We start from the raw sequence: 24,707 nt of genomic DNA on the forward strand, positions 1-24,707 counted from the left end.
GATCTTCAAAAGAAGATTTAATGAAAGTGATGTCACCCTAGAGATTGAGTGGTAGAATTAAAAATAAAAAATAAAAATAAAAATACTTATAATTTTTTTTGATTTAGTGGGGGCAGTTAAAGTTAAAATTGGAGCCATGTCATTTGAGTGCTCGTGGTCGACAGCCGAAAGCGTGTGCTGATTCGACACCGGCACGCGCTCACCAAATGTTTTTGTCTTACGTATTTATCTGCCCCTTCCATTTTGATGGGCACATATTTAACTCAAAAATAACTAGTTCACAGTGTGAACAAGGTTCTGGTCCACTATATTCTGTTTCATTATTTTTTTATTCTAAAGGATTCGATCGACAAATAAATATTCTCAGACTAGAAATAAATCGGAAGAACAATGACCGAATGAAAATACGGCAGAGAGATTGTAATTGAAATCTGTTTGTGGTAGAACAATGTGTGCTCTGCAAGACTTTCCCTGCCTCCCAAATTACTCTGCAATCATCCAAAATCAGGAAATTATTGTGGATTTAGATGAGTTGTTTGCATGTACAAACGAGGAGAGCAGAGATTTTAAGAAGCTCTGCCACAACGCCAATGAAAGACAGCGTCGTAAGAAATTGAGCGCGCTTTACGCAACGCTGAGATCTATACTTCCTTGCTCTGACAAAAAAAAGGTAACTTCGCTTATATTTCATCAGATCTCAAACCCTAAATACATTTGATTTATCATGTTTTGAATTTAGTTTCAGTATTTTTCATTTTGGCAGAAAAATTTGTAATGAAGTTAGTTCAGTATCTATCAATTGGCAGAATAATTTGTTTTGATTTTTGTTTCAGTATTTGTAATTTTGGCGGAATAATATGTTCGAATTTAGTTTCAGTATATATCATTTTGGCTGAAGAATTTGTTTTGAATTTAGTTTCAGTATTTGTCGTTTTGGCAGTAGAATTTGTTCGAATTTAGTTTCAGTATTTAACATTTTGGCTGAAGAGTTTGTTTTGAATTTAGTTTCAGTATTTGTCATTTTGGCGGAAAAAAATGTTTTGAATTTACTTTCAGTATATGACATTTGGCAGAAGAATTTTCTTTGACTTTAGTTTCAGTATTTTCAAATTTATTTTGAATTTAGTTTCGGTATTTGTCATTTTGGCAGAAGAATTTGAGCGTACCTGCTGTTGTATGCGGAGTCCTAGAATATATTCCGTGGCTGCAGAAGCGAATAGAGATTCTTGCCAGAAAAAGAGACGAGCTTTTAGCGATCAGACAAATTTCCCAAAGAACAAATGACGGGCTGAAGAATCTGACAAATTTCGAACACAATTTGGATCAAAACTATGGAATTTTATTTAATGTGAGAGTAAATGTCGTTTCAATGGCGGATGCAGAAGAGGTGGTGATCACAGTAGAATCTCCGCCATTTTTATTTTCTAATTTATTGGTGTTGTTCATGCGAGAGAATTTGGATGTTTTGAACGCTTCTACGTTCGTCTCAGGCGACACAGTCTTGCACACCATTCAGCTCAAGGTAGACATGAATTAACGATGTATTCTTTTATTCTTAAATACTATATATTGAAAAACAAGTTTTTAAAAAGTAGAGGATTTTTTTGACCATTTATTATTTTCAGTCTAGGAATCAAGTCTTAGTCTGTGATGTAGTTTACTTCTTGAATGTTTCAAAATAATTTTAAATCAAATTAAATTGGGCCTCTTCTCTTTCAGGTGATGAAAAGTTCAAATTTCCAATTGGATGCTCTGAGATCTAAGATTCAGAGTGTATGCCACAAATATCTGCTAAGACGTGCTTTGCATAAACTTCAGCAGACACCTTTTTAGTTGAATTTCAAAGTAGTAACATAAACCAAGGTGCTATAAAAAGATTGATGCATCCAAATTTTCATATTAAAATTGTTACATAATCTATATTTACAAATTAGGTGGGTAAGTGCAAGCAGTTGAGTCTCACTTTTGAACAAAAAAGTGAAAGTGTTTTTCTTATTTTTGAAATTTTTTGTCAATTGATGTCAAAATTTGACTCATTTAAAGATTGAATATAAAAAATTTCAGAAATAAAAATTGTAGTGTTTAGAATCTACTTTTTGAATATGTAATTTGTGTATCTTTATGATATTTTTTTTTGTATGGATATTTAAAAACCACTTTTTGAAAATGCTTGTTTTAGGACCATACCACACTCGTGTATGGACACCATAATTTGACACAAATAAATAAATTTTTGTAAATATTTTTAAACGAAGTTATCTAACACATTAAAGATTAATGATAATATTTTTTTCTTAATTTTTTATTATTAATTTTTAATTGGCTATAAAGGTAAACTTTAAAACCTCTCGTGTATGGACACTGTAATTTGATCAAAATTTTCTTTTTTTTTTTTCAATTTTTAACTTCAAAAGAATTAAATGTAGATTGATGACATATAAATTAATTTAAGAAAAATTATAAAATAAAAAAATTATTAAAGTTTTAATGAATGCCGTTATTTTACATTTAGATACCACCTTTGATTAAAAAATAATACAGTAAATAAAATCATAATACTATAAAATTTATATTTTCAAAATCGGGGCAGTGAGAGCTCTAATGAGTTTTTGTTTCGTTAAAAAATTTGATTGGAAAAACTCTCTAAAAATTATGGCAAGGCATGAATTTGTCAGTTCAATGCCTTAGCCAAATCTTGAGAGGCTAAGGCACAGGCTTGGTCTCACCAAGCCTATCCTAAACCAAAATTCGAGGCGGTAAAAAAAAATTCCGCCTCATGTTATAAGAAACAGGTACTTGTTATTTGAAATTCAAAAAATGGGTACCTATTTTGAAAAATTAAAAGTGGCATTTAAAATCCTTCCAAAAATAAAAAAATTGAATTTTTTAGAAACGGGTACTCATTTTTTACTTTTAAAAAATGGATACCCGATTTTTATTAAAAAACGGGTACTCTTCCTAAAAAATTCAAATTTTAATTTTTTTTTCAAAAATGGGTACCCATTTTTTGAAAATAAAAAACGGGTACCCAAATTTTAAATAAACGGGTACCCATTTAAATTTAAGGTCTAGTACCCAAGTCGAAAATGGGTGCCCATTTTTAAAAATTGGGTACCCATTTTTAACAAGTCACATTTCGCGGATTTGACTTTCATGAAATTGTGACCCAACTTTGTGCATTCACCCAGGTTTGCTATATATCTAATTGGTGATATTGTTATCCGACTTCAAATTTGTAGTATGAGCCAAATTCATTGACTCATATTTTTGTTGGACTGACCATCAATGTTCCCCTTCAAGATTTGTAACATGGCTTAACTGTCCTGTGTTCTATAAGTCTAGTAGTTTTATTGGGCATTGACAGGTCGATCGTTTGGTGCAACGACAACCCTAACTTGTAACAAGTGGTATCAGAGGTTGGTCATGGGTTTGATTCTCCTTGCGTAACGTTGGGGGGGATTGTTGGACTAACCACCAATGTTCCCCTTTGAGATTTGTGACATGGCTTAATTGACTACTGTGTTTTATAAGTCTAGTGGTTGTATCAGACATTGATAGATTGATCTTTTGGTGCAATGAAAACCCTAACTTGTAACAATTTCATGAATAGTAATCACAAGAAATTCTTTTTGTCTATAATGAATGGATCACTCTAAAATCATTACATCTCTTATTTATATAATAATATTCAAGTCTTATTATTATTGGACCTTTTTCATATATATATTAAATTTATAATTATGATATTGCTATCAAGATGCAATTAAACTCATTGACTTATGCTTATTGAATAATGGTTCGCACCAACCCATCTCTCAATACAATGAATAAAACACTTATCACTCATTACATCTAGGTGATGTTCATAGAGGTGAAGCACCCAAACTTCTCAAGAGGTCATCCATATTTGTCATTACCCTATAATGACATATGATTAATGTAAATATAAACAAAATAAATAAATAATAAATATATGTATTCACTTCATTCTTACTAAATCATAGACCATTAATCATTATACAATCGACCAATACATTAACACAATCTATGAAATCAACCAACATAATATCATATCAAATTATTATTAAAAAATAAAAAAATAATTATAATAATACATGATATATTATTTAATATTACTAATATCCTGCATTAAAAGTATTAACTAAAATATAATACTAATAGTTAAAGGAGTCATTTGAAAAGGGGCAAATTAAATAGTAACTAAGGAGTTTAAGTCTACAAATAGGTGGGCCCCTCCCATAGTACAAATGGAATCCCTTAGACTCACTTGTATAAATGAGTGGGCCAGATATGATAAAATGTACATAGGTTTTTACCTTACATTAGCTATGCAGGGACATCAGGCACATACATGGAGGTACATTGTTTGGGGAAATGTAACACTACAAACATGAAACAAGGGAATCTCACTGAACACTAGACACATTGTAGACATAATCATCACATTCACTTGAATTCTAATATGATAGGAGATAATATCTCATCAAACCACACACAAGCACATGTCTTAGAATCATCTATAAAGGATGTGTCTAAGCCAATACCAGTTAGAATAAGGTATGAAAATGGGATGAAGGGTAGACCCTAGCCCAAATTTACAACATTCACCCCCATACTCCCAACAAAGGTACATAAGGGATTTTTAGTTTATTAATAAACTAACAAACATGGAGGAGTTTATTGAAACTAATAATTATGTAGTAAACATTCATTTTACATTTCCTTATTATAATGAGATAATGAACATATATATTATGAAATCAATAAATCAAGAGTAATAAAAGATTGAATGCATATAATATCTTTGATCCATGGTGGAGGACATTCATTTTATATGTCAAATATGATCCAAGTATAACTTGGTGGAGGGCATTCATTTCAAATGTCATAATACAATCCAAGCTATGCTTGGTGGAGGGCATTCATTTTGAATGTCATAATACAATCCAAGCTATGTTTGGTGGAGGGCATTTACTCTAAATGTCATAATACAATTCAAGTTATGCTTGGTGGAGAACATTCATTATCAATGTTAAATTAGATAGTTTATGGATGAGATATGTCTTCATATAATAAAGGATGAAATATTCAGTTAGATTTATTATTATCTTACAATTATCATTATACCAATTCAATCCTACTGGCAAGGACATTACAATGGTATCAGAGCATAATCATGCCATCTTGTGGAATTTTGGTTAGTTTACACATCTAAGAACAATGGCCAAACAACTAGCCCAAGAATTAAGAAGCTTTATGGAACAAACAAATGAAATAATTGAAAGCTCCACTAAAATACTACTTGAAGCTAAGCAAAAATTAAGCAACAATAACAATAAGAGTAATAGATCTTGCCCACAGAAATATTGTCATTCTAATCATGAGAAAAATGAGCCCTCATCACAAAGTTCAATTCCATGAGATACGTTTCCTTCATTCATCTCGACAGGAGAACCTATTGTAGAAGGAGAAGCAACCACAAACAATGTGGAAGAAATTACACAAATGTATGCAAACTTGAATCCAAACATCAACAACTTATTTCCTTTTAAGAATAATAAATAACCAAAAACTTGGAAAACAAAATGAAAAAATAATGTGGATGAAGAACTTTGGGAGAAAGTAAATAAAGTAAAACTACCATGTTTTGATGGGCCAGGAGAGGAAACTGCTTAATCATGGGTCCAAAAATTAGACATATTTCTATCTTTTAGTCCTACGATTAAAGTGTTGATATTAAGGTCAATTTGCCTATTAGTGACTTAACACTTAGTCAATTGGTTACATTTCTACCAAGCTATATAGTTTCTACCTAGCTCATCATTTATCTAGTAGTGATAATCAAGTGTTTTAGTTACTACTGAGCTAAAAAGTTAGACTGTAGTTCATGTCGAGCTTCACAATACCTATTTAGCATCTATGATAGTTTACAGTATCGCCCGAGCATAGCAGAGTCTATTGAGCTATCTAGTAGAAGTGATGAAGATCTTAGTGTTAACCAAGCTTTGTAGTGTTAACCAAGTATATCAATGTCTACCAAGCTCGCTGTGTTAACAAAGAGAATTTAGTGTTGATTGAGTCATGTAGTGTCAACTGAGTGATCCAATATCTATCGAGTTTCTTAATAATCACCAACTCATATAGTCCTAATTGAGTTTGTGCTAGTCGAAGTGTTTAGTATGGATTGAGATTCAATTTCAACTGAGTGCCAAAGTTTGTCAAGTGTTGATAGTGTTTTTCGAGTGTTAAAATATCACCGAGTTTGTTTTCTGAACCTGAGTTACAACAATAGGACAACTTTGTTAATTATGATGAATTTGGTATTGTAGCCAACTCTAGAAGGTAATCAAGTGGATTGGTATATATATATGTAATGTATTATATCATATTCAATTTAGAAAGTAATTAAGTATGAGTATGTGAAGAAGTAAAATAAGATGAGTGTGAATTGAAGAAGGCTACAAGCAATATAAGGGACAACATATACTTATCTATCATAGCAAGGTGATCATTGCAATTTAGGGTATTTCTTTCAACAAATCAAAGTTGCGGATCAGAGATCAGCCACTGGTTCATCCCAGTAGGTGCATCAGTCAAATCTTTTAACTAGGTGGACTTAACAGTCTTATTCTAAATCTTCTAACATAGTGCGTACTTCATTGTATGTTTGTAAATCCTTTAACAAGGTGGACTTAATAGTCCTTATTGCTCCTAACAGGGCAGATCACCATAAGTGGTCAATTGTAAGCCTTAACAGGCTAACTTTATACTATAGTACTAAAGCTTGTGGATATCATCCCCACCCCAGTTTTACTTTCTATTTGGAAGGTTTCTGTGTCACCATATTTTGTGTCAAAGTGTAATGAATGTTTTATTGCTTTCATTCTTTTATGCATGCAATTAGATCATACTAATATATGAAGGATTAATTCGTGAATTGAGTTAAATTTTTATTGGTTCTTGATTCCCCCCTCCTTTCTCAATAACCTAGCCTACCTTATATTTCTAACAATTGGTATCAAAGAATTTGGTTCTCACATCACGAGTTTAGTAGCTTGAGAAAAGATCAGAGGCAATGGAGGTATACAGGCTAGAAAAGGCTATTGAGAATGAAAAGTTGGATATGGAATTGGCTATTGGACAACTCAAGAAGGCAAAGGAGCAACTCTCTTAATCCTTGCAAAGAAGAAAAGATCTTGCAACACACAAAAATGGATGATAATCTCTACATTGAAGAAAGAATTAAAGACTTATGCCAAGAAAGAAATTCAGATGAAACTAACGCAACAATCAAAGACCTATTAGAGAGGAATCTCAATTTTCAAGAAGAAGTTAGAAAGCTAAAAAGAGAGCAAGAAATCCAATCAGTCAGAATGTGTGAAGTCATGGAACAAAGGGACAAATCCAAAGAAGGAATAAAAAAAGGACAATGAAATTTAACAACTATCCCTTCAACAAATAGATTTTATTGATCAACTCAATGATGCAAACCAAGAGCTTATCAATCTAAGGATAGAGAATGAAGGACTGTAGAATGATCTCAGCATGGAAAAGAAAACTAATGAGAGAATGATAAAATCTCAAGAAAGCATGAAGCAATTGAATGAGAAAAGTCAATATAGACACAAAGGCAAAGCTGGATTAGGATATACAGATGAAGGTGAATCATCTTAGCAAGGAGCTCAAAAGAATAAAAGATCTACTTGCAATCATTGTGGTAAGATAGGTCATACATAAAATAAGTGTTGTAGCAATAGTAAAGAAAAATTCAATGGAAAGTATTACAAATATAATAAGCATGGACATAGAGCACGTGAATGCATAGAGAAACCTAAGTTTGAAGGAAAGTCTCATAATTGCAACAAACAAGGACACAAATCTTCAGAGTACAAAAGAAAGAAGTGGAACCCAACAAAGAAAATTGTGAAAGCAATATTTGGTTGAGATTACAACACATGGTGTAAATGTCACTATTGTGGTGAGTTTGGGCACATTGGATCAAATTGTGTAAAACATCACATGAGGAAAATAAACATTACAAAGAGATGTTTTGTTTGTACAAAACTTGGACATATTGCAAAGAACTATATGAACAAAGGTAGAGTTGAAGATGAAAAGAAAGCTAAAGCTAGCGACATCAGAAAAAAATGAAGTAGCAATGGGTACATAAATCTCTAGAGAATGCAAGCCAAAGTCATGAAGTTGTTGTCACCCAAGTCAATGAGTTGGGTGACTCAACCATTTCAACTTAGTTCCTTATGGAGATCATTGAAATTGTGATTGAATAGAAGTCACCTGACATCAGTTCCAACAAGCAAGAAAAATGATCCATATCAAAATTTAAGATGCACGAGGATCACCGAGTGATGATGGAAATGCAAGACCTTACCGAGCGAAATTGGGCTGCATATCTTATTTCGGATGCAGATGTCGAGTTGGTGACTCTACCAAGTACCAAGTTCAAACCAAGTGGTAGTAACCTTACTGAGTTTGAAGTTCTTTTTGAGTTGGTAGTTCCTACTGAGTCAAGAGACCCTATTGAGTTGAAGGTGTCTTTCGAGCATTAAAGACCAAATTGAACAGAGGACAACTTGTCACTAAGAGAATATGCGTACGAAGCACTAATGGTGATCGTAAAGACTTGAATTCATTAAAAGGATAAAATCAAATGTATCGTTTCACCACAAATTTTTAGAGCATAGAGAAAAGAGAGAATTTAGAGCCCTTGAGTGATTTAAGCAGTTGCTGTTGAAGATTTCTCTTGTGTTCGAAACCCTATTGAATGATGACATCTTCTAGTAGCATGATTAAGAAAGGTTCAAAGATGTTGATTCATGGAGTGGATTGCAAGGCTCCCATAGTCAGATTGGCACCAGTAATAGTAGAAGCACTCAATCCTATTGGAGTACAATCACAGATTCCACCTAAGGTACTCCTTGTTCATGACATTCGATCATTTTATCATTGTTCTATTCAAAAGTTGGGAACCCTAGAAATGAATGAGGCATACAAAAAACTTTGTGTGGATGGTGTTCTAAAACTTGAGCACAAAAATTTGGAGACAAAGGGTTTGACGCATATTTTACATATGCCAAGGGACTTCCAAGTGAAGTGGATCAGATTCATCTGGAGCCATGTTCATAACATGTAGTTATGGTTGGATCACTCTATTTTGATAACCAATAAGATAATACACAAGATTACTGGATTTCCCATGTTGAACAAAGCAAAAACCACAAAAACCCTAGGTTAGGTTGAATTGTCAAAAATGACTCTTGCTGAATGGGATGGAAGAGGCATGAAACTAAGTGGAGTAATTAACATGGAATTGAAATTTGGCATCCACATGATAGCTCACAAAATCTACAACTCAAGTCAGTTGAACAACATATTATGTGAAGCAGTTGACCTGGCATACAAGGTAGTAAAGAAAAAGTTATCCTTTGACCTTATTGAGCTTTTGCTAAATCAATTGAGCAAGAACATGGAGAGTATCTAAGTCTCTAAGAATAATCTATGTAAGTTTGGTTCTCTCTTGACATGTTTATTCTTATATGTTCAATTTTTTTTCCTTCAAAATGAATTGTAGTATGGAAGAAAGATACTCCAGTAGTATATCAAATCAATGAATTTATAACAGAGATGGGAGAAAACTTTGACAATATTAAGGATAATTATTTTGAGACATTCAAGGAGAAAATACAAAGCAGATATAGGATACGAAGGAAACTAGTAGAAGATTATGAGCAGGATATCTATTTTATGGTTGACTATGATAAGGTTTATATTTAAACAGTTAGGCCTAGAGTGGCATGGGTTAAACCTTTTGAATATGAGGTTAACATAGCTGACACATGTTGGTGTTTTGAAACCTCACAATTTCAATGATGCCAAATGAGGACAAGATACATCTAGGGGCAACTACTTCCCATCTACAACATACCCTTTCAGACAACAGGCCAACTATAAGGCTAGACCCTTCTTCTACTTCAGGCTCTGTAAAACCTAGGTGGGTGTACCTCAGATTCATTTATATGGTACCAGTGCTAAAACATGCACTTGGATCTAACAAAGTAGAAAAAACCCTTAATCTTCTAACACTTATGCAAAGATCCCAGACATGACATAGCAAATAACATGACCTAAGAACTTGATAAGCCAAGCGAGGGAAACATTTTTGAGTTCCTTCAACATTAAAGGGAAAAGATATTTGATTAATGATGTTGATTTCAGAATAACCATGATATAAATAACATAACACTTTGATCCTCTAGCTAATCAATGCCTTATCTATTGGGAAATCCCACAAACACCTAACACACATCCCTAAAAGTCATTGACATATCTCATACATCAAGACTTTCTTGATCTATTCATTCACCTTGTGAATTTGACATTTGCATCTTTTTGAATCTCATACTCAACCTATCCCTTCATGAGATTTGTAGCCCTACGATAATAAACCAAGCATTTACATGACTCTTTGAATCATAACCAAAACATATCAACATATACGATCTAAAATAGATTGCAACTGGACAATATGCACCTTGTACATATATCACAGAAGATCACAAACAACATGAACAAGAGACAAAATTCAGATAGAAGATTAACTTGCTGCTGCACTTTTGTTTATTTCCTTTAAACAAATACAACAAGATTCATGAAATTGAAACATAGAACATGCCTAATAGATCAAAACTATCTGTATTCTTATTTCTTGTTGTTAATTACAAGAGAAATGTTGCATGGTGCGATGGAATCACAGCTCTGGATCCAAAAACGTGGTCTCATAGACAAATTGGAACCAACCAACCAACCCTTGAGAAAGAGAAAATAAAAGATTAAATAGAAAAAAAGAAATCCTAGATTAGATTAGATACTACCATTTGTCCACTTGGAAAACCTCCAACTAAAGATGCAAAACATCTCTCTACTCTCTCTCTGTAACTACACATCAAATCTTTTCACTACTGCTTGAAAAATACCTTTAAAATATATTTAGAATGATTGAAAAGTGCAACTAATTTTAATGCTAGATTTGAGATCAAAGCAAGGGCAAAAACACCCGTCAAATGACCTCTAGAGGCAAGATAAAGCTTTTAGAATCATTTTCCCCAAATTCTGGCTTCAAGAAACTTTCATATCTGCCTTCCAATTGATTTTGATGCTCAATGATGAATTATGTTCATTCTACTGAAAATTCCTTAGAAAATACAAATCTTCTTATAGACTACATTGATAAATACCTGTACAAATTTTAACTATAGATTTGGATAGCTCATCTTCTCTCAGTTCCAATAGCATACTGCACTACATATTTTCGACAAAAATTGCCCCTCTAGCATGCGTTTGAAAATTAGGCCCTCATTACAAGTTCAGAGCATTTAAATGAAAAATTAAATCATTTATATAGTTAAAACTATATAAAACTTTAAATGCATTAAATTTTCCATAATTTTCAATCATAGGCTTTGAGCATTCAAATTTTGATAGAAAAACAACAAAATAAAATATTCTAAATTTCATTTTTTTGCCCATTTTTCATCTGGGTCAACCCCTAGTTGACCACTGGGTGCTATGTGGTGGCCTCCTATTGGCCAGCTCCTGCCACCTCATCTCTACCCAATCAACACATTCTGCTACATGTTGTATTTTTGTAGCATCACAGGCCTAACCTAGGGTTGTATCTTAACTCTAGCGATTGGGTCCCTAACAAAGCCTCACACCTTTAGAGCTATTTCTAGCTAACTGTAGTTAACTCAGGAAAAGCTGTGAAATCTCCATTTTTGCACAATTAGTGCTTGAACCAAACTTAACACTTTATGTTTGCGATATTGTGTTGGGCAATTAACTAACTGTGTCGCTCTATCGGTGTTTTTAGGCCTAACCATGCAGTTATAGTTGCGATGTCATGATCTCGTACCATGTGTTTGATGAAATCATCATTTTCTACCTTTTCCCACCTACAGTTTTAGTCAAAATTGGTTTAACTTTGCCAGCTACCCTGGGCATCCATGGTGGGGGCCCTACATGAGGTTGCACTTACAAAAGCACTTTGTCTTCAAGACATTGTGTGTATTGTGTGGTTGGACATTTAAAGTGCTTGAAAAGCCTCCACCCAATGAATGTGGGACAATGCAAATAGAAGAAAATCTTCAAAATGTCTGTGTGTCACATTCAAAAAACTTCAAACTTACAAAATCCCCTTCATTTCTATCCAATATGGAAGATAAGGATCACAAATAACTGCTCCAACTCTCTCCTAAGTCATCATTATCCCCAACCTTGTGCATTAACACCCATGGTAGATGGAAATGAGGTAAGGACACAAACATTCCTCATCCCTCTCTATTTTAGTGGTTTTTAACATTAGAAGATGTGATGGTTTTCAAAATGGGGAGACAATGAAGGAGTGATTCATAACATTTAACACACTGCCTTCATACTAGCAAGGCACTTCCATACATAGGAGAAGATAAATTACCCTCCTCAGTGGGCTTCATAGCCATTCGACAGTAAAATTAGCAGTCCCCTGCAATCACTTGTGTGTGCTTAGCTCTCCTTGTCTAGAGGAGATTTAAAAGATAACTTAGGTGTTGCATGTAGAAAGTGGAAAGAAAAGTTAGCCTACGCGTGAGGAGAGTAACCGACTCTTGGATACGCTTTGGCATATTCACGAATTAAATAGTGTTGAAGAGGCAATGCAAAAGAGGGCCCTCATGGCCATTGAATAGTCAAGCTATTAGTCTATTGATCTACTAACTCCTTCTTAACAAGGCTCCAACAACATTCTCACACAAGCCCCTCATTGCAGCCTAAACATCCAAATCCAAATTCAATGTCACTTTACACAGATTGAGAAATGAGTTTTTATTTAACAAATTTTATCTTTGCTTTATGTCTCTTCTCTATTCACTCAATCGATGCCCTTGCATTTGATTAGTCTTTGTGATTGCTTGACATTGTTTCACTTTATTCCTTGGTTATTCATCATGCGTAATTTCAAACCACTTATCTTCAAGACACCTCATGCATTCTCCAATATCAAAATCATAGTTTGTGCAAGCATGTGCATTAAGGAGTTTATTAATGAATGAGAGTTGTGTTGCTAGATCATTGGTACATATTCCATCAACCATTGATAACAACTATGCAACAAGGTTGGAGCAATACAAATCCAAAGAGAATGCAAATGAAGGCTTTTGTTCTAGTAGTTCGCCAAGAGAAATCAAACTATCTATCTAATTAGGACTTTAAATGTCCAATAATAACACATTTTAGCAAGCCAATATCTTTGTGTTCATGAGCATCCCAATGTATTCATCTGTGAAAGCTTGATCCAATACATCTATCAATAGTGTTCCTAGTGGCTCTTCAATAATATAAGAATTGTTTGTTGTTCCTCATTTTAGTCCATATTCAACCTCAAATTTTAGTTTCTCATGGCTGCAAGCTTTTTAAAGCTAATTGTATCAATCATGACATTCACAACATATTCAAATGATCTTGTATCTTGATAACTAGTGGAGATTGATCTTCTAAACACTTTGGATCTCCAATATCTTATCGGTTTGGTGGGAAACCGTTGGGTCCCAAAGTGGGTCCGTCTAATTTTTTTTTGAACTCAAACAATTGATCCTCCAAATTGATCCACCAAGCACATCTTACTAACTAGATTTGAAATCAAACACTAATTGACTAGTCAAAACTCTTTTTCAACCTTTCTACAAACTGCCAATTTCGTGTTTAGAGGCTTGAGAGACAACTTTGAGAACTGCCCAAAACACCTGATTGAACCTTGGGATTTGAGAAACCAATTCTTTGTTCTACAATCTCCTGCCCTATCAGATTTTGTGTCATGACACCATCTAGGTCAAAAAATATTGACCATCAAAGTTACCTTCTCAGAACTTCCTGCAAGCAAACATGTCAGAAAACCATAAATCACATTCAATTTTGGCTCCAGAAATAGGTCAAACTAACACTTGGGGGAACAAAAAATGGGGCATTAGTTCATTGTTATGAGGAGAATATAAATCTATGATTTGGGCTCATGACAAATAACAAGGCACATTCGGTGAGCAGTCAAAGTGGGCTACTTGGATTTGCAGAACTGGAAACAATGGCATAAAAGCTATTTTTACAAATGGAATGGACCTAGAAAAGTGTGCAAATAGATTTTTTAGGATTAAACCACAGAGATAAATAACAATTACATGCAAATATAACCAATATTAGAAAATAATAAATCACATAGAAAAGAACACAAGACACCAAGATTTAACGTAGTTCACCCAAACCTTGGGCTATGTCCACCAAATAGTAAGTCCAATATTTTTATGATCTAGTTATTACAACCTGATTACAATCCATAATCCCTTATAGCTCAGTACTGCCTCAAGAACCAATTTTTGCATCACCCTATGAAACAATCCCTAATCCTTAGCCCTTTTATAGAAGTATTTTACCGCTTTACAGTTATAATAAATAATTACATGTTGGCCCAAAATTCTAATAAAATAGGGCCCAATTTTTTTTTAGGGGGATTCCCTAAACCCCAAAGAATTTATGAAGTATGTATAGTACTTTCCTGATTAGTCACCACAAACTAACAATCTCCCACTTGGAGATTGATCTCGTAGCTATGCCACTACTCCATGAGGCTCCCACTAGATCAAACCACCCTAGACTTTGCTATTATTTTATTCATGCTCAGTCTAGAAGACCAACCAAAGCTCAAGAGGAGTTTAGCTTCTCCCTTGTTACTACCTTTGTAAACATATCTGCTGGATTGTCATTTGTATGTATCTTGTCCAACTTTAATTGTCCATTCTCCAAAACTGACTGAATGAAATGGTACTGCAACTGTATGTGTTTGGTCTTTAAATGCAGAGATGAATTCTTTGCAAGATGAATGGAATTTTAACTATTAGTAAACAAATAATTATCCTTCTGAGGGTGCCCAAATTCTTCCAAAAAGAATTGAAGCCATATCATCTCCTTGGCTACCTCTATAGTAGCTGCATACTCTGCCTCTGTAGTGGATAAAGTATTAACCTTCTGTAACCTAGAAACCCAACTCATGGCTGCTCCATCAACAGTAAAGACATAACCATTAGTACTTCACTTGGTATTAATATCCCCTACCAAATTTGAGTCAACATAGCTTGTAAATTAGTAGTAGAGCCCCCAAAGTGTAAAGACTTATTGGATGTTCCTCTCAGATATATAAGAATCCATTTAACTACATTCCAATGCGCAATTCCTAGATGACTCATATACTTGCTAACAACTCTCATTGCATGTGCAATATCTAGCCTGGTACATACCATAACATACATCAAGCTTCCTATAGCTGAAGCATAGGGTACCTTGGACATCTTATCCTCCTCTTCTTGTGTCTTGGGACACATCTCCTTAGTCAACTTCAAATGACCAGGTAAAGGTGTGCTGATAGCTTTAGCATTCGCCATAGAGAAACGTTGCAACACCTCAACATAATCAACTTGAGATAGCATCAATTTTGTGTTCTTCCCATCTTTGAAAATCTTCATACCAAGGATTTTCTTTGTTTCCCCCAAATCCTTCATAGCAAATGCATGTGCTAACTGACATTTTAGCCCCTTCATATGATCCATGTTAGACCTAGCTATAAGCATATCATCAACATATAAAGATAAAATAATATAGCTTTCATCATCCAACCTCTTAAAATAAACACAATGATTTGAATGACACCTACAATATCCATGTTCATGCATAAAATTGTCAAATTTCAGATACCATTGCCGAGGTGCTTGCTTCAAGCCATATAAACTTTTCTTTAGTTTGCACACTAAGTTCTCCTTACCTTTGACCTCAAATCTCCATGGCTGAGCCATATATATCTCTTCATCCAAATCACCATGAAGGAAGGCTATTTTAACATTAGGCTACTCCAAATGAAAAATTTCAGCTCCAAATGAAAATCTTCAGTAGCCACAATACTTAAAATAGTATAGATAGAAGTCATTTTAATAACAAGAGAAAATATATCATCAAAATAAATGCCCTTTTTCTGTGCAAATCCTTTTACAACTAACTTGGCTTTAAATCTTTTCGTACCTCCATCCTCTTCTTTTAACCTATAAACCCACTTATTCTATAAAGCCCTTTTACCTGCAGGTAATTGGAATAAATCCCATGTCTTATTCTTCAACAAAGAGTCCATTTTATGTTTTATTGTAGACTCCCACTAAATCTTAGTATCCACCTACACAACTTCATAACATGCAGGTTCACCAGCATTGGTAAGTAAAATTGAATACAAAGAGGGAGAGAATATTTCTAGAGGTCTAATTTTCCTTGTTGACCATCTAACATTCACTGGTGTGTGTAGTATTTTTTGTTGGGGTTGTTGTACATCACAAGGAATGACAGGAACATCAGCTTTTGGAGTATCATCTAGCACTACATAATCATCTTCTTTCTTCTCATGTTGTTGCAGCAGATCTTTGTACAACATTTTCTCATTGAATATGACATTCCTGCTTCTTACAATTTTATGATTTTCAAAATCGCAAAGCCTATAAACAAATTCATTAATGTTGTATCGAACAAATACACATTTCTTTCACTTAGCTCCTAGCTTGGTTCTATTTCTAAAATCTATGTGAGAAAATGCTTCACAACCGAAGGTTTTGAGAAAAGAATAACTCACCTTCTTACCAGTCCATGGTTCCTCGAGAATACCACAACCAAAAGGAGTAGAGGGACCTCTATTAATTAAATATATAGTAGTATTGACAGCCTCCTCCCACATGTATAAGGGCAATCCAACATGTAACCTCATTCTCCTTGCACTCTCCATTATAGTCTTGTTCATGCATTCAACCACTCCATTTTCCTATGGAGTCCTTGGAATATTTTTCTATCTATGAATACCATTAGTGTGCAATACTCTTCAAATTCATGGCTGCAATACTCACCACCATTATCAGATCTGAGACATTTTAATTTCTTACCAGTCTCATTTTCAACCAATCATTTCCATTTCTTAAAAGTTTGAAATACGTCAGATTTCTGTCTAATGAAATAAACCCATACTTTTCTAGTTGCATCATCAATAAATGTAACATAATAATGAGAGCCATGATGGGAAGATACCTAAGCCAGTCCCCATACATCTGTATGCACAAGCTCTAATTTCTCCTTTTTGTTTTCCTTCCCAATCCTCACAAAACTCACTCTCTTCTATTTTCCATACACACAACTTTCACAAAAATCAATATTAACACATTTTAGACTTGGTAAAACTTTCTTTGGATGAAGTACTTTCATACCTTTGTCACTCATGTGCCCAAGTTTGTTGTGCCACAACACTGTATCAGAATTTACAACAACTATTTGTTCTCCCTGCTCAACTACAACAACTATTCTTGAACATTCATTTTTCTCTGAAACAATTAAAGTAGAAGGAAAAATATGACCTATACAAAGATATAAGGTGCCTATTTTCACACCTTTTTCTACTACAAGGGAACCTTTGGTAACTTTCCAATTTTTATCATTAAAAGTAACTATACAGCCCTCATCACCAAGTTGCCCTGCTGAAATTAAATTCTTACTCAACCTTGGAACATGTCTTACCTCATGTAGTAGCCAATTATTCCCATTCTACAACTTAATCTTAACTTTTCCCTTTCCAAGAATTTGACAAGGTTCATTATCCCCCGAATAAACAAGTCCAAAATCCCCTTGGACATAATCAATGAAATAACCTCTATAAGGTGTAGCATGAAATGAAGCACTAGAATCTAAAACCCATGAATCATCAATACTTTCTAAAGATAGAAGCAAAACATCCTCTTCGGATTTGTTACTTACCACATTTGCCTCCTTGTTTCCATCTAATTTATCTCCTTAATTTTTCTTTTGATTCCAACAATATTTCTTTTTATGCCCTAGTTTCCCACAGTACCAGCAGTCATTCGATCTTCTCAATTGAGACCTCCTCCCTTTTGAATTTCCTCTTGATTTCCCATAATTTCTAGAATAACTTCCTCTCTTAGTCATTCTGCCCCTACTTTGTGCATTCAAAGCACTTCTTGATGTAGATCCACCTGAGGTTTTCCTACTAGTTTCCTCACTCAAAACAACACCAATCACATCATCATATTTTAGGGTACTAGATCTAGGAACATAATTACTCACAGCCATTACCAAGCCATTCTAGCTTTCAGGCAAAGAACACAAAATCAAGAGAGCCTTAATTTCTTTATCAAAATTGATACCCACAGAAGATAACTGACTTGTAATAGTATTAAACTCATTTAAATGATCTACAAAAGATCCACCTTCTACTATTTTCATATTAAATAAACACTTCATGAGAAATACCTTGTTTAAGACGGAGGGCTTTTCATACAATTTCGCTAGGGTTTGCATCAATTCTTCTGTCATCTTCACTTTTGTAATATTAAATACCACTGATGGTGCCAAGCATAATCAAATGTTTCCAAGTGCCTTTCTATCTAAAAGATCCCATTCATCATTTGACATAGATCTTTGATTCTTGGTTTTGCCTTCCAACGACTTTCATAAATCCTTCTGATATAGATAGTTTTCCATTTGCATCTTCCATAACTGAAAGTTCTACCCATTAAACTTGTCAAACCTTAGCTTACCCTCATCTACCATTGCTCCCACTCAACTGTGAGACTCCCACTCAACCGTGAAACTTTCTTGTAGAGGATAACTGAAAAAACAACCTCACTCTAATACCAATTATTTGGATTAAGACATAAAACAAATAAAAATTACATGCAAATATAACCAATATCAAAAAATAATAGATCACACAGAAAAGAACTCAAGACACCAATATTTAACATGGTTCACCCAAACCTTGGGCTATGTCCACCAAATAGCAAGTCCAATATTTTTACGATCCAGTGATTACAACTTGACTACAATCTATAATCCCTTACAGCTCAATACTGCCATAAGAACCAATTTTTGCATCACCTTATGAAACAATCCTTAACCCTAAGCCCTTTTATACAAGTATTTTTATCAGTTTAGGTTTATAATTAATAATTACATGTCGGCCTAAAATCTTGATAAAATAGGGTCCAATTTTTTTTTCGAGAGCCCCAAAGAATTTATGATGTATAGTACTTTCCTGATCAACCACCACAAACTAACAGGATTTGTCAAAACTTGAAAACTGGCATACTTAAAGAAGTTTTAGAGTAGAATATAATGGTACAATCCATTTAATCTCACCTATCATAGATTTAGAGTTATGACATCTCAAACAGGGGTACTGATCAATTTGCATTTCTTGACACCAATAAAACTTTATAAATTACATTTGGAACCACATTCAAAAACTAGTCAAAAGGATTTTTCATAAGCTCAAATAAAAAACATAAAAAGTATTTGACCTCTAGAATGAAATGTAAAAGAAAATTTCTCATTTTGGTCAACTGGGTCAAAATTACAACTGGTCAAACAGGGCCTCCTAGAATTCTGAACAATTTACATTAGCATGGCAATAATAAATCGACTTTGAGGGATTCAAAACCTATCAAAAACATGTCAAAATGACTTTAAATCTAAACAATAAGTTCTCTGACATGCCTACTAAATATTACCAAAGTGGTGAGTCATGAAACATTATTGGGCACAAGATATTCACATGCAAACTAGGCTTCGTGTCGTTGCTTGATACTTAGGCAAAAATGCAAATTTGGACATTGCTCAAAACGAAACTTCACAGAATGAATTAGCATGACAATTTATCTTCAAAATATGGATGAATATACTAAATTCTTGGTGTTATAAAAATTAAACACCTCTTAGTCCTCGAAAGGACAACCAAGTACACATGCATTAAATGCACTTTAAGGGCTCAAAAGATTAGAATGGTACTCAAATACGGAGGGAAATTTTGAGTCCCATCAACAATAAAGATATTGTTGAGGCTCTCCTAAATGAACCTGTGGATCCTAAGGAAACATATTTTGGAACATATGAAGAGGCTAAGGCCAGAATTGAGCTTGAGATTAAGTTACCCCAAGCAGTGAATAGTGGAAGAAAGAGGACATAGAAAATCATGAAGAGCACCAAATCATCAAGATATTCTCTCATGCTTACTGAAGGTAAGGGAGATGACATAGATGAAGGTGAAGATGAAGATTAGAATATAGAGGAAGCAAAAACTAAGGAAGAGGAACCTCCCAATAAGAAAGGGAAGGTTACAATAACCAAGCCTGCAAAGTCTTCCCCTCCTGTGTTCACAAGAAGATCCACCAAATCCAAGAGGAAACTGAAGTTGGAGAGGATGAAGTTGAACATATTATATTTCAGAGATCTACCCCTACCCTTCAAAAAAATTTAAAAAAATTGGAACAGGGAACATGTATGACATGTTTTAAGTTTCTTAAGTACGAGACTAGGAGCCAAGGGGGGAAAAAGAAAATTGAGGATGCCCTTGTGGAAAAATTGGATAAGTGGAAGTACTGACCTGATGAATTAACATGACAAGTTCTTGATGTAATTCTGAAAGCAGTCAAACCTCAATGAGATAATGCATTGAAAGTTGCTAAAGACATCAGTGGAAAAACCTTGAGACAACTTATGCCGAGTCTCAGTGATAAAGAGGTGAAGGAATCATTAAAAATGAATGAGTAGAAGCTTACACCTAAATTTGATACATGTCTAATATTGCTAAAGGACATTGAATATGTGGTGAAATCTAATACTATGGCATGGAAAAACATCTACAGGCTGCACAAGCCTAGTGACTATGTTGTGCAAGTAGATGACAAAGATGCTAAAGAAGATGATGTGGAAGAGGAAGTAGAAATCAAAGATGATGAAATAGAAAATGTACATCTTGATGATGTTGACAAGGAAGAACAAGAAGCCATTGGAGGAACTCTTCTAGAAATTTAGAGTATTGAGGAATTTGATGCAAAAAAGATTGCAATAGAAATTATGACTTCCTTTCCTTATTCTCCTAGTGAAGCCTTAGTGTAATCTAGCTCAAAGAAAGCTTCTACTGAGTTGGTTGAGGTTAAAAATGCATTGCCAAGCACACAAACAATCTCTAGAATTACTTTACTGAGTATTTCAATGAATGAAGTGTCGATCACTTCATCTATCGAGCAATAGGCTTAGATCTTTCTAGCATCAGGCTTGACCAAGAAATAACAAGGTATTCCTGTTGTGTGTCTTTCTTTCCCTACATTTGGTGCTATTCCATCTATTTACATTGTTGTTTCCAACATGGAAAGTGTAATGACAGTTGAGATTCAGTCTCAACCAAGCACTAAAGTTTTGAATAAGGGAAAAGAAAGTGTTTCATCTATTATTCATAAGGATAAGGGTAAAGAGGAAGACATTGATCTAGATGAGGATATTGTTATTCCAAATTGGAATACCTCTAACCTCACTCCTAAAGAGATGGATACCCTTGGATAACTTTGGAAGAAAAGGGCTAAGAAACAAAAACTTAGAGAAGAGAGGAAAAAGAAAAATCAAGTCCTTGAGGACATCAAGAGCATATTTGTAGATGCTTTGAGCATTGAGGTTGATGAGAAATAACCTATTCTAAATTAAATAGTTTAAATTATCTACAAATACAATGAAGAACTGAATGGATAGGAAAAATATTGCAAAGAGTAGAGAGAAAATTTTAAAATAAAGTTTTGGAGCAAGTAGCACAGAAGATTGCTATTGATCAAGTAGAATTGTCTACTTTTCTTGCTATACTAGAAATATCTATAAATAATGTTGTTTCTTTATTTATCAAGTTGAGTGATACATTTATCTTTACTAAGAAAATCAAGGATAAATTATCCAAGATAGATGAGGATATGAAGGCAAGTGCACATTAGCTGTCACTTGATCCTAGTTGTAGTTCTACACACTTTACAAAGATTAGATACTTAACAGATCTACAAGTAGAGTTGTTAAGGGAAGAAACCAGAATTAGGGCTACACTTGTAGAAATTTAAGGCATGATTCTTCCAAACATGGATGCAATGCAAAAACATATTGCACATGAAAAAACATTGGTCCATGATAATAACTTCTCCATAGTTGACCACATGATGGAATTGTTAGAAGAGGTACAAATAGCCTTGCATGCATCCAAGTGTTGGCATTAAGTCATGTTTTTTATTAGTGAAAAAACTTATTCAAATTTTGTATGGTTACCAATCTCTTCATTCAGTTTCCAGTGTTTGCCAAGCAATTCAATGGTTACCAAGTTTCACAGTTCACACCGAGCATTCCAGTGGTTATCGAGTGAATTCAAGCAGTGCGAAGTCCAGCAATTTAGACCAAGCAGTTCAGTTCATATTGAGTAGTTTAGCAGTTACCAAGCTTCACAATGTCTATTGAGTCATTGGTTCATGTGATGTGAAGCAAGTGTTAACCAAGTGATGGGATGATTAGTGTTTACCAAGTGAAGGCATGGTAAACATGGAATTTAGTTTCTACCAAGTGACACAATATTTACCGAGTCTCTAGTGTAAACCAAGTTTGAAGCTACATTGATTGATTAGTATGAACAGAGCCTCTACTTCTACTGAATGCATGATGATGTCGAGTAATTCAATGGATGTCGTGTATCAAAAAGTCACCTAGTTAGCTTTTAGAACTCCAGTTTCTACCTTTGGGCCGACTTAGTAATATTGGTGTTATCTTGTGTATTGGTCGACCTTGTAAGTATCAGAATTGGGTTGGTATATATGTAATGTATTGTATCAAACCCAAGCATGAAGTAATAATGTTTTGAGAAGAGTGAAAGTGAATGTGATGATCAGCATGCGAATGTGAATCAACAATAGAGTAAAGTGTATAGCAAGGTCAAATCAGGAGTAGTCAAGTTACATCTATCACAAAGAGGTTATCGGTACTTCAAAGATCTCAATCAACAATTCAGTTGTAAGTTAGATCTACTATTTCATCCTAATAGGTAAATCAACTTCAAATCCTTTAATAGGGGAGACTTAACAATTTTTTCTTAAATCTCTTTACCGAGTACATACTTCATTGTATATTTGTAAAGCCTCTAACAAGGTAGACCTAGCAGTCCTAATTGCTCTGAATAGGGCAGATCATTAGAAGTGATCATTGCAAGACTTAATAGGCCAACTTTATACTGTAGTATTGAAGTTTTGTGGGTATCATCCCCACCCCAGATTTACTTTCTTATTAGAAGGTTTCTGGGTCACCAAATATTGTGTTCAAAGTGTTTTGTGCTTTCAGTTTCTCATGCATGCAATATATTAGATCTATTAATGGTAAATGGATTATGTAATTAAGTGCTAAATTTGTCAAAAATTTTGATGTTACTGATTCACCCCTCCCGTCTCAGTAACCTAGCTAGTCTTGATTATTTCCAACAATTGGTATTAGAGCATTGTGGTTCTCAAGATAAAGTTTGACAACTTGAGCAAAGATAAAGGATAATGGAGATATTCAGACTTGATAAAGCTATTGACAATGAAAAGCTAGATCTGGAAATGGCCATAGCTCAACTCAAGGAAGCAAAAGAGCATCTTTCCCAATCCCTAGAAAGAAGAAAGGAACTTGCAAAATAGATGAATGACCACTAGTATATTGAACAGAAGATTGAAGACTTTTTCCCCTCAAATAGTTCAGATGAAGCAAATGATGCAATCAAAGAACTCCTAGAAAAGAATGGCTCCCTACAAGAGGAGGTAAGGAAATTGAAAAGAGAATAGGAAATTCAAATAATAAGATTGTGTGAAATTTTGGAACAAAGAAATAAGGCAAGAGAAGACTTGGAGGCAAGGAACAATAAAACTCAAAATCAATCTCTTCATCAAGAAAGTCTTATCAATCAGCTCTCCAATGCAAATGAAGAAATCATGAGTCTGAGATCTAAAAATGAAAGGTTAAGGAATGATTTAAACACTAAAAAGAAAATCAATGAAAGGTTGAAAGTTGATCTAAATTCTCAGAAGCAACTCAATGAAAGAATAATGAAATGCCAAGCAAACATAGATCAATTGAATCAACAAAATGAGCAAAATCTTTATAAGCAAAAGGGAAAAGTAGGACTTGGATACAAAGAAGAAGGTGAATCCTCCAAACAAGGTGCTTAATCAAAGACCTACTTGCAATTATTTTGGTAAGATAGGTCATACATCAAACAAATGTTGGAGTAATGGAAAGGTAAAATTCAATGGAAAATGCTGTAATTACAGTCATCATGGTCATAAAGCTAATAATGCAAGGATAAACCAAAGTTTGAAGGCAAATGTCACAAATGCAAGAAACAAGGTCACAAGGAATTTGAATGCAAATCTAAACCATTCAATCCAGTTGAACAATTTGTAAAGGCAATATTTGGTTGGGACTACAATACTTGGTGTAGATGTCATTACTATGGAGAATATGGACACATTGGCATAAACTGTGCTAGGCATCACTTGAGAAGAAAGGATACTACCATAAGATGTTACACATGTACTAAACTTGGTCATACAGCTAAGAATTACATGAATATAGGTAGGGTTGAAGATGAAAAGAAAGCAAAAGCTAACAACATCAGAAAACAGATGAGATAGCAGTGGATTCCTAAATCTCCTGAGCAAGCCAGTTCAAATGATGGTAGTCATGTTACTCAAGAAGTAGGTGACTCTACCATTTCCAATTAA

At 34.1% G+C, this 24,707-nt stretch overlaps 1 protein-coding gene across 1 annotated transcript; it reads left to right on the plus strand.

Moving 5' to 3' along the window:
- Positions 1–250: 250 nt before the first annotated feature.
- On the plus strand, positions 251–2,449 carry LOC149575331 (transcription factor bHLH118-like). The gene is made up of 3 exons (XM_089812216.1): positions 251–670; positions 1,151–1,522; positions 1,720–2,449. The coding sequence occupies exons 1-3, from the start codon at positions 449–451 to the stop codon at positions 1,831–1,833; spliced, it is 708 nt and encodes a 235-aa protein (XP_089668342.1). The 5' UTR covers positions 251–448; the 3' UTR covers positions 1,834–2,449.
- The last annotated feature ends 22,258 nt before the right edge of the window (positions 2,450–24,707 follow it).

Source organism: Cupressus sempervirens, chromosome 2, assembly GCF_028749045.1.
Source record: "Cupressus sempervirens isolate cs-2001-9-10 chromosome 2, ASM2874904v1, whole genome shotgun sequence".
NCBI classification, from domain to species: Eukaryota; Viridiplantae; Streptophyta; class Pinopsida; order Cupressales; family Cupressaceae; genus Cupressus; species Cupressus sempervirens.